Here is a 10,979-nt window from a genome sequence, read left to right as displayed (position 1 = left end):
GCGGGCGATGCTCTGGATACTGAAATCTTGACCACGGTGATCATGAGAAGTGGCTTTGGAGCAGCTGGTCTCTGAAACGTGGTCTTCCTGGATTTTCTCAAAAGAAAGGCGGAGATCCACGAACACCAGCCGTGTAAACAACTGTGTCTTGCAGGTAAGTCACTGCGGCTCCGGGAGCGGAGCTTAGACTACCCGCTCTATAAGGTTCGGGCCGCTCTGTGTTGTTTCCATTGGATGAATGATCAGCTCTCTGTCTTCTCTACTCACCACCATCACCCTCCTTCCCAATGAACTCCAACACCTTCGCAGCAAACCCCTCAGGATTTTCCTCTGCGACCCAATGTCCCGAGCTGTTAATCACTTCATTTTCAGTCTCCCCAAAGAACTCGTCTTCGATTTGGACAGCGCGAACAACAACAAGGAACCGTCTCCAAAACGCGACAGGCTCATCACTGCCCCCTTGGACCCATCCATTCTGCTCCACATATGCCTTGTTCTCTCTCGCACCGTCATCGCGGATTCTGTACAGACGCGTGCAACCGGGCTGATGCAAGCTGGGGTCGACAACGATCTCGTCGTAGAAAATCTTCATGTGACGTCTGATCGGGCTTCTATATACCTTTCAATTTTCATCATCAAGACGGCTTGCCTCTGTCTCGCAAGACTCCCTTGATTGAGCTCCAGCTAAGGACATTGCCGTCCTCCGTCTTCAAAGCAGTGCTCGAATTCGACGGGAAACGTCGACCTTTACGTTGGACGGCAGACACGTTCCTACTCCTTGTCGCTCAATCGGGATCAGTCCAGGTGTCTTTGATCAATGGTCTAAGACATAACATGATACGCAACGATCGCCAATGTTGCCATGGGTCGAAGTGAGCGTCCAGTCCGCCTGGATTCTGATCCGTAACGTTCACACAATTTCAATGCCAAAGATTTGACAATATCTTTCCCTCTGAACGATATTCTGGATCATACACATATGCTCCCTGATCTGTCTGCACTCGAGCTCGTTCCCATTTCTTGCTCATGCGCTTTGTCGTTCTGCAGCCTCTAGTTCAACGGCATATTCAACGACACAAAGTACCAAAAAGAATTCCAGTTAGAATCTCCGCTCCATACATCCTGTCAAGCATCTTCAATCTATCTGTCTTGCCTATCAAAGAGCTCCGTAAGCCCTATGGCCTCTCCAGCCAAATAAAAAAATCAGATCGCTCTCGTGAAAGTATTCAATTCAACTGGCAAAAAGGATGCAAAAAATTGGACTAGCCCGGAGTCGAACCGGGAACCTTCTCCATCTTAGGGTCACTGTCGAGACGACGGCAATGCTAAGAAGATGTCATACCGCTAGACCACAAGCTGTGAAATTGTTAGCTTGTATGTCAATGTAAAGGAATGTTGTGTCTCTTACCCCTGAGCTATCCAGCAGGAATGTCTGTCATTTGGGACAGGAAAGAACCGCCCGATATGGAAGTGCTCAAAATATCAAATGCATTATGTAGACAAAACACAAGAATGCCGGTGAGAAAGCGAGCAATTTGCCTGTGTGCGTGGTCCGTGCTGTTCGTTCTGGACCTCGAGGAGCAAGGAATGCTGAGAGGGGAGCTTAGCTCTTGAAATTACGCTGAGCAAAATTGGGTCTGTGTGTGTAAAGCTCATCAGAGCTCAGTGAATGCCAAGCCGTGCAGTCGACGACGACATGGAAAACCCAGATTTACAGCCTGAGAAGACTACGGAAGGATACATGAATGGCTGCAGGGAACGAGCTTACATGGCTCAACAGGATTGACGAGATCTGAAGACAAGCCTTGTAGACTTTGATACGAGAAGGATATATGCAACCAACAAGCGTCTTACTGCTTGCACGAGGGCTTCCTTATGTCACATACTCACAAGATGTAAGCTCAATAGTTCAATGGCAGGTAGTCATGGCATAGATTCCGGAAAGTATACGGGTTACGCCTGTGTCAAAAATCCCAAGAGAAGATGTCGGCAAATGACAGAGCACTGGGCTCAACGAGGGAACGTCGATCTGGGGCTCCAAATATGCGACGATGGTCAAGCAACAGTCCTGTTAGAGCTGGTATCTTGCCAGACACACTGACTCCTGTAGCTAAGAGACCATTTGGCCACGACAATTCCCTTGCAAAAAGGCCGGCATCGAGATCCCCTTGTTCGCCTTGATTCTCCATGAAAGTCATGCTGCTGTCATTTCTGGCTGGTAGATTGGATCGACATCGTGGACTTTTGGCACCTCTATTTTCATCTTGCAGGCTCCGTTGAGGACAAATAAGACTCATGCCGTGAGAGGAAACGCTCAATCATCGATGGGATTCCAGTCCGGAGACAGATGCCTGGGACATAAGTACGCAGAAAACCGCAAAGGCTTGAATGCGAAGTAATTCCAGATCCAGATCTTATAGAAATGTCGTGGCTCTTCTCACAAAAGCTCTCGGCTCGGGCGTACACTACCCATACCATTCGACTCAGCGGCGTCGTGTCAGCACTTCGTACGGTCGGTAGAGGTGCTTTTGAGATGCATCGCGGAAGTACCATGTCTCGCATCAGCAAGTAGCCATGACATGTCTTCTTGATGGCAAAGACGTCAAAGACGGGGAAAGGAATATTACTGATCGTAGAGTCGAGACGACGAAGAAGCAGTTCAAGAGCCGACGGAGAAACGTCGGGGCTGCCGGGAAGTCAATCACGAGCCAGACGGAGCCCAGTCCGCAGCCAACAACATCTCTTTGTGGTCGACATGACCTCGGCTTTGGGAGCGTCTTCACCTCGCGGAGATATGCTGGGCTCAGCAGTGTCGTTCATGTGATATGTAGGGCCTGTATTTCCTTGTCTCTGTTCTTCTCTAGCTTCTTTGACCGTCTTCATACACTAGAATCATTCCATACAGTGAACCCAAGACGACAGAACAACCGCCGATATGCCTTTCAACACTGCGCTTACCCGCAAGCTGGGCATCAGAGGTGAGAAAGACGGCGACAGTCAGGCTGGACGACGAGTACTAACAATCTCCAGTCCCTGTGGTGCAAGGCGGCATGCAATGGGTCGGCTACGCCGAAATGGCCTCCGCCGTCTCCAACGCTGGCGGTCTCGGCATCATCACGGCGCTGACCCAGCCCACCCCCGAAGACCTTCGCAAAGAGATCCAGAAATGCAAGAAGCTCACCAAGAACCCCTTCGGCGTGAACCTCACCCTCCTCCCCTCGATGAACCCACCAGATTACCCCGCCTACGCGCAAGCGATCCTCGACGAGGGCATCCGAATCGTCGAAACCGCCGGCAACTCGCCTGGCCCGATCATCAAGCAGTTGAAAGAGGCAAACCCGCCGTGCGTGATCTTGCATAAGTGTACGAGCATCAGACATGCGTTGAGTGCGGTGAAGCTCGGCGTAGACTTTTTAAGCATTGACGGCTTTGAATGCGCTGGACATGTTGGAGAGACGGATATTACGAACTTGATTCTACTTTCTCGATCGCGACAGGTCATGCCGATCCCGTTCATCGCCTCAGGAGGTTTCTGCGACGGCAATGGTCTGGCAGCTGCGTTGAACCTCGGTGCAGAGGGTATCAACATGGGCACGAGGTTTATGTGCACGGTAGAGGCACCTATCCACAACAACATCAAGGAGGCGATTGTGAAGGCTCAAGAGACCGATACCAAGCTTGTGTTGCGAAAGTGGAGGAACACTTCGCGACTTTTCAAGAACAAGGTCTCCGATCAGGCGTACGAGATTGAGAACAAGCCCGAGACCAAGGACTTTGAAGCCGTAGGCCCATACGTCAGCGGAAAGCGAGGACGACAGGTTTTCCTCAACGGCGACCCAGATTACGGTGTAAGTTACTAAGAACCACAAAATATAGAAACAGACGAATTGCTAACAGCTCCAAACAGGTCTGGACCGCCGGCCAAGTCGTCGGCCTCATCCAAGATATCCCGACCTGCAAAGACCTCGTCAACAGAATCGAGAAGGAAGCCATCGAGAGCTTGACCAAGGTGCAAAGCCTCATCGTCGACAAGCAGCCAGAGCCAGATATCAGAGGAAAGCCGGCGAGCGCCATGCAGGCGAAGCTTTAGACTTGTTTCATTATACAGATGGCAATTTATTCCTCACTTGATGTGCACAGATGTACGATTTACGATTCCAGCACTGTTTTGCGTCCCTCGTACACTTCGCCTTGCTGTGCGACGACTGACGGCGGACTTCACAGCCTTCCCAATTCGGAAATATGACGGGAACGTCACGGAGAAGTCAACAGTGCGCCTTACCACGGCGCTATGTCACAACAGCGATGAGGGCATGAAGGCCGACAGAGTGCTCTTGAGACAATCCACAACATCGATAACGACTCAAAAAAAAAAAAAAGACGCGTCCTCATCGCAGCATCGTCCAAGATCTAAAGTCGTGGCATGGCCAAAATGATCGCTATGCTGAGAGACTCCAGTACATCATTGTACCACCTAGATCAATACAACCCCTATTCCATATCACCTATCCCCAACGATACGCTCTCACAACCTCCCACCCATCCCCTCCGCATTCCTCACCACCTCCCCGTCATAAAACGGCCCAAAAATCATCCGAAACAACCCATTCACCTCCACAACCATCTCATTCAACGCCCCTTCCTCTCCTGCACGCCCCAACTTCTCATTCACAATCTCCACGCCTTGCCCTTCCCGCCCTAAATAGCGCAGGGATTTTTCGTAGGCGAGGAGGATGCGGTCTTTGTAGCGCTGGAGGGTTGCGGCGGAGGCGGTTTGGAGGAGGTGGATTTGGTAGGGGAGGAGGTCGGGGCCTTCGAGGTCGACGGGGTGGATGATGCCGTGGATGTCATAGGCGAGTTGGAGGCGGCGGGTGGAGATGCTGGGTGAGGAGGGGGAGGTGCGAGGTGGTTGAGGGGCGGTGTTGCTGTGGTTGTTATCATCGTTGGAATCTCTGCCTGCGACGGCGTTCTGGTCGGTTGAAGGCGTATTCTGATCCATAGTGTCAATCCAGACTCTCTGAGCGTATGTACGACCCAATCTGCACCCCCAACGAATTTTTTATGCCTCGAATCCCCCATCATTCACCCACCCCTCATCTCCTTCGAAGCCCCCGAAACATACTTCACAGCCTCAATGTGCCGCTCCATACTCGCATCCCAGGTATCGAACAACCGATGCAGCGAAGCCTGACCGGCCGGAGGCGCCCGTACAGCACTCACATTGTTGATGAATTTGACGAAGAACTCTGGAAAGTTGGCCGTGTCAGCAACGCCTGCTTTGTCCTCGTGAATATCTTCTGTCATGCAAAAAGACTTACTGCGAGTATTGAGCCACGCTTGCGGTCCTAGTTGAAGCATAGCGCGAACAAGGTGGGCTTCGCAGAAACTTCGTCTGCGTGGTTCTTCGGCGGCGCACAGGGCTGCGAGTAGCCTTTAGGAAAAATCATCAGCCTCGCCGAAGTAGTTGAATATCTCGATTTCTCGCACGACTCACATAAACAGTCGAAAGTACTTCAGAACCCTCCATCTCTCACTCGGCACATGAATCATAGCGGCGATGATAGGATCCACTTGCGATTGGTTCTCGAGGTCGTTAAAGGGGTACTTGAGCACGGCGTATCGATATATGATAATATTGGTCGCTTTGGCGGCTTGCACAAAGAGTTCTAGGTCGCATAACTGCGTCTGTTGGGAGAGTGTACCGATAGATCTCGAGAGCTTTTCGAAAGGTGAATTCCGCCGCGCCTCTCTCTGACGGATTTGAGGGCCGTCGAGAGATTTCTCGATTTTTCGTGATACGTCTTGCATCATCGTGTCGACCTTGGTGAAGTAAGGGTAGATGATCAGGTCGTTGATCTGGTCGAGTTCCTTTGTCAAAATGCTGGCATGGTAGGATGAGTATGTCGGTTCGCTGAAGGGGCTTTGCTTTCCCAAGGAGACGAATTCGGCTTTTCTTGAAAACATGAGCGCGTGCATGAGGTCGCCCCTGCGAGCGCTTTACGTTACCCTTGGACAGCGAGGTTAGTAGACTGTCAGACATACATTTCAAGGCTCATGGCACAGCTTGCAAACATACGGCTACTAGAAGGGTCAATCGTGCCGATCAAAGCCTTCACACCCTGTAGGTGGACCAAGGCTTCGTCGTTGCCCTCACATAGCTAAAAATCGCCATCAGCGTCAAACGGTTCGCATGGAACGTAGCCTACAAACCTCATAATGCAACAAACAAACGATAGCATTGACAACATCGCCAGACACGAGCATCTCCCCGTCCTTCAAACGAGCTTTCAAGCTCGCCAAAACCTCATTCTTGCGTTCATCGCACTTCTTGCCAGGCGCTCGAAAATGGGCAGCATCCAAATACCGCCCTGCGACAAGGTGGCTCGCAGCAATCAGTAAAGGGTCCGGGAGCTCTTGCTGGGCTACGTAGAGGGTGAAATCGGCGTCTGTCAAAATCCCGTCTGGGCGTAGCCATTGGAGATCTGCAGACTGCCGTTAGTATGTTCATGTCTGACTCTCTTTACGAAGGGCTGGCACTCACATTTCTTGCATAGTCTCAGGCTATCGGCAATCACCTCCGGCTCCTGGATCCTCTCTTCGGCATCCTTACGCCACGACAAGGAGTTGAACACCAACGATTTCGGCTTGGAGTTGCGGCTTCCGATCTTGGTACTCACGCTCGAGGCTGGTGTAACGCTTCGTCGTGGTCTACTCTTCATCGCCGTAGTCGACGCACTGTCTTCAGTTGTCGACTTGTGCTTTCGTTCAACCTCTTCCTTCTGCCGCCGTCTATACTGACGCATAGCCAGGGAACGTGCATGTCTCCGGACGGCTGGATTGCGAGACCCATCCACACTGATGGGAGCCCATTCAATGCCCATGCTGGATGGTGCCCCGTATGCTTCGCAACTTTCTTCAGAAGCCGTGAACGATGCGGTGTTACTGCAAGTCGACATTCATACTTAATAAGTCAATTGATTAGCGTGACGACGACCTGGCTCAGCTCGAGGTCTGTGAACGCACGGCTGAGCCGTCGATCTTACCTCGAATAGGCAGTACCTGAACCGTGGAGTTGATGACTGAGGCAAATCTACTATTCGCGAGTAGCGTCGTCCTTTCGTAGCGTATGTGAGTCGCTCCGCCCACCGGGTCTACGCCCTATCGAAGCAGCAAAAGTCCTAGTGAATCTCGAGAATCAACTTGCGATCCTGAAATGTACCAAAATATCCTCTCTATCACGGTCCAAGCTCTCGATTATTTCCCCAAATCTTGGAGTAGGGGGAAGAAGTTGATGACTTCTTGGGATTTCGACCTGATCGTCAAAGGCCTTGGCTTTGCGACCCTGATTCCCGCAATTGTGTCTGACGATTGAGATGCTTGGAATGGGATTATTGGAGAGTGGTGCTCGAACAATGCGGCAGCGGAAACGCTTGCCTCCTGTTCTGTGTAGTAGGATTCATGCCCAGTGGCCTAAATGAACATCTCCAAAACCTACGTTCAGGCCACCGCAGATGTAACAATCCCGGCATACCGGGCTTCCGGCTCCCGAACATAGAACGCCCTGAATGACTTTTGAAGGTCCTAGGCTTTGGATACTACTGTCACTACAACTTGCCGATCGTTCTCTCAAGAACGGCATACGGCATTCTGGCCGGAATGTAGAAACGAACATCACCCGGGCTATGTGACAGCCTTGCCGGCGATATGTCCAGCTTGAACGAGCCGGTGAGACCTCGAGGTCGAGCAAGACGACGACATCTTGGGCTCTCGCAAGGAGCCGGCATCCGAGAAGAAATAGTTATAGAGAGGATGTAAAGGTGAGCTTCGGTATATAAATGCGCACGCCGAGTGCTGTTCACAATCACAACCATCGCTATCCAGAGACTACAGACTGCACGAGCACGCTTTCAGTGTATCAAGACCCGTGAAGACCTGCAGGAAAGATCGATTCGAGCACAAGATACTGGAGAATTTGCGCCGCCACTGGATAAGCAAAAGGTTCTGTTTCAAACCTTTCGGCCAGACGTGGACGACAGCATCGGCGTCAATGCTGTTCGACAGTCCTTTTGCGGTGGCAGGGGTCCTATTCCTCCTCCTTACCACCGGCTACCTCTACCTCCACCTAAACTCACCCCTCCGATCAGTCCCCGGACCATTCCTCGCTCGCTTCTCCCGCCTCTGGTACTTCCTCAGCACTTACGGCGGTCGTTTCCAGCATATCGAAGCCGCCCTCCATGCGAAGCACGGCAAGATTGTGCGTTTGGCTCCAAACTTATACAGTATCAGCGACCCGTCGGCGATTGCGACCATTTACAAACGCCGCCAGGGCGATGGCCAGTTCCGCAAATCGGACTCGTACGCGTCGTGGGAGGTCCCGGGCCAGCCGAATGTCTTCAGTGGAAGGGATGTAACCGTTCACGCCAATACACGAAAGAAGTTGACCAGTGCTTATACCATGAGCGCCATGGCCACCTACGAGGCCTTTGTCGATAACTCCGTCGCCGTCTTGTGCCGGAGGTTGGAAGAAGCAAGCATCAAGGGAACAAACATCGACTTGGCGTGGTGGCTACAGTGCTTCGCTTTCGATGTGATTGGCGAAATCACCTACTCGCAGCGATTTGGCTTCCTCGACAAGGGCGAAGACCAGCATGCGCTGATTGAGAGTGTACACGGGAACAATCGATATTCCCTGTTCATGGGCGTTTTCCCGGAGTGGCACCAGGTGTGCTTTGGGATCATTGCTCTCATGGGGAAGTTGGGACTTGGGCAGGGGAATCAGAAAGACTATCTGATCGAATTCACTAAAGAAAGTAAAGAGCGGCGTCAAGAGGCGTTGGAGAAGTCGCCCGAGGAGGGACAGGAAGAGGCCATCGACGGAAGCAGTAGCATCCCCAAGGACTTCATGACGAAGTTCATAGAGCACCACCAACAAGACCCCGACCGATTCACCCTCGACGACATCTTCAACGGCATTGGCGGCAACATCAACGCCGGCTCCGACACGACTGGCATCTCGCTCAGCGCCATCATCTATTACCTCTCTGCAAACCCCACCGCCCTCCAACGCCTCCGAGAGGAGATGGAACAACACCAAGTCTCGGATCCAGTAACTTTCAAGGAAAGTCAGAAGATGGAGTACCTCCAAGCAGTCCTCAAAGAAGGCCTCCGTCTCCACCCCGCCGTCAGCGTCCCACTCTCGCGCACCGTCCCCTCAGGCGGAGCCGTCCTCGCAGGGCAATACTTCCCCGCCGGCACAGACGTCGGCGTGAATCCGTATATCCTCCACCGCGATCGAGAAGTCTACGGGGATGATGCGGAGGATTTCCGGCCGGAGAGATGGCTCGAGAACGACGCGGAAACGCTGGCGCGGATGGAGCGCTCGTGGTGTCCGTTTGGTCTTGGGTCGAGAACGTGTCTGGGGAAGAATATCAGTTTATTGGAGATCTCCAAGGCTGTGCCGCAGCTGGTGAGGAGGTTTGATTTCGATCTTAGCGATGAGTTGAGGACGGAAGGACTGGAGTCGACGAATGAGTTTTTCCTTCAGATAACTAATTTTTGGGTGCGAGTGCGATCGAAGCAGCGAGAGGAGGCGTGAGACCCGGGGGAATCGGAACGTGTTGGAGAGTTGAAGGAGACTTGAGAGATTGGAAAATATATGTCGAAGTCGTCAGACCATAAAGCGACATTGCGGATGTTTTGTAAAGATATCTTCCCCTGCCCTGCAGCAGAATTTCCTGGACTTCAACGTGAAGCAGAACGCTCCAAACTCACTCACGAAAACGCCCCAAACAACGGATCCAACCACCTCCCAACCAACCACACGCACCCATTATCCGCACATACCCTCTCCTGCACGCGCGCATTATTCGCCCGTCCCATGTCAATGGTGATGTTGAACCCCAACCCAGACCGCACGAAAGGACTTCCTTCAACATACTCCCCCAGCCCAAACTCCAAAAGCAAGGTATTGGCGCCGTGATTGCTCGGCGACGTGGCAGACTCCGCGATGGAGGAGGGTAGGACTCGGAAAGCGGCGTCGCTTGGAGCGAGGTAGACTGTGCGTTCGTTGACGCCGCGGTCTGTTGAGTAGAGGGAGAGTCGGTTGACGAAGTCTGGGTCGATCTGTTCGAGCAAGGGAGAGAGGCTTGTTAGGCGTGGATGCTGACGGAGGATATCGGCCATTGTGCCAGGTTGGCGACTGATTGGCGGCAAGGCCTGACCTGGTGCGTCTTCGCCAAAGTAGGTGATGAGGGGATCGAGCATCTTGTCGATTATGTATATGATTCCGTTAGAAGCGGGAACAGTTAATGGCCTCCCATTCTGGTCGAAAACGATGTTGGCCTGTTTTCTGATCGGCACGGCTGACTGCGTCACACCTTCGTTCGTCTGAATCGATCCATCCGATTCGATGTCGAACATGAATCCTCCAACAGCCTCGAGGCCGGTTTTCGGAGTCATCTCATCGAGGTTGAGTCTTTGCGGGAGTACATAGTTGAGCAGAAGAGTGAGCAAGAGCTCGTAGGCAGGGACTGACGTCAAAGCCTCGAGAAAGGCAGGCGAGATCGATGCGAAGGCCTGCAAGACAGTAACGTCAATGGAGCTTTCTTCTGGTCGGGAAAGATGTGGACACTGACATTGTTCGCCGGCGCCAAGAGCGTATACTGGTTCGAAGGATCATCGAATCTTTCTCCAAGGGCAGGACCAGGAACTCCAGATTGGCCACCGGTGCTCGCGAAGAAAGAGTAGAACGTTGATAGCTCAGGAGTCTGTTGGGCTGTCCCAAGGATAGGCTGAAGTTGAGCTTGACGCCGTTCGTTGACAGTGGGATGACTTGTGGACAAGTCCAAGACGGTGAGCAAAGGCAAGACGATCAATAGACTTGACGGCGCCATTGTTGCGGTGGAGTAGTGGAGACACTGATGCGCTCAAGGGGTTGATCACGACCGCGCGGTCCCCTTGATATGTGCAGCGTTATCTAG

The 10,979-nt window shown here is 52.4% G+C and overlaps 5 protein-coding genes and 1 non-coding gene across 6 annotated transcripts; 2 read left to right on the top strand and 4 right to left on the bottom strand.

Annotated features, from left to right (window-relative positions):
• Positions 1–259: 259 nt before the first annotated feature.
• M409DRAFT_29699 (uncharacterized protein) lies at positions 260–592 on the bottom strand (the record flags this gene model as incomplete). Its single annotated transcript, XM_033809585.1, has 1 exon — positions 260–592. The coding sequence occupies one exon, from the start codon at positions 590–592 to the stop codon at positions 260–262; it is 333 nt and encodes a 110-aa protein (XP_033660778.1).
• Positions 593–1,258: 666 nt separating this feature from the next.
• On the bottom strand, positions 1,259–1,359 carry M409DRAFT_t66. Its single transcript has one exon. It is a non-coding gene; the product is annotated as a tRNA-Ala (tRNA).
• A 1,576-nt stretch (positions 1,360–2,935) lies between these two features.
• Positions 2,936–4,090, top strand: M409DRAFT_60479 (uncharacterized protein; the record flags this gene model as incomplete). The annotated part of the gene is made up of 3 exons (XM_033814498.1): positions 2,936–2,978; positions 3,031–3,848; positions 3,908–4,090. The coding sequence occupies 3 exons, from the start codon at positions 2,936–2,938 to the stop codon at positions 4,088–4,090; spliced, it is 1,044 nt and encodes a 347-aa protein (XP_033660777.1).
• Positions 4,091–4,525: 435 nt separating this feature from the next.
• Positions 4,526–6,881, bottom strand: M409DRAFT_60478 (uncharacterized protein; the record flags this gene model as incomplete). Its single annotated transcript, XM_033814497.1, has 7 exons — positions 4,526–5,039; positions 5,123–5,273; positions 5,319–5,431; positions 5,495–5,986; positions 6,043–6,158; positions 6,211–6,482; positions 6,542–6,881. 7 exons carry the CDS (start codon positions 6,879–6,881, stop codon positions 4,526–4,528), a joined length of 1,998 nt encoding a protein of 665 aa, XP_033660776.1.
• A 1,166-nt stretch (positions 6,882–8,047) lies between these two features.
• M409DRAFT_60477 (uncharacterized protein) lies at positions 8,048–9,595 on the top strand (the record flags this gene model as incomplete). The annotated part of the gene is made up of 1 exon (XM_033814496.1): positions 8,048–9,595. The coding sequence occupies one exon, from the start codon at positions 8,048–8,050 to the stop codon at positions 9,593–9,595; it is 1,548 nt and encodes a 515-aa protein (XP_033660775.1).
• A 176-nt stretch (positions 9,596–9,771) lies between these two features.
• M409DRAFT_29694 (uncharacterized protein) lies at positions 9,772–10,892 on the bottom strand (the record flags this gene model as incomplete). The annotated part of the gene is made up of 2 exons (XM_033809584.1): positions 9,772–10,575; positions 10,635–10,892. 2 exons carry the CDS (start codon positions 10,890–10,892, stop codon positions 9,772–9,774), a joined length of 1,062 nt encoding a protein of 353 aa, XP_033660774.1.
• Between the last annotated feature and the right edge of the window lie 87 nt (positions 10,893–10,979).

The sequence above is a fragment of the Zasmidium cellare genome (assembly GCF_010093935.1).
Source record: "Zasmidium cellare ATCC 36951 unplaced genomic scaffold M409scaffold_54, whole genome shotgun sequence".
Lineage (NCBI taxonomy): Eukaryota > Fungi > Ascomycota > Dothideomycetes > Mycosphaerellales > Mycosphaerellaceae > Zasmidium > Zasmidium cellare.
This window is presented reverse-complemented; position numbering and strand designations above follow the sequence as displayed.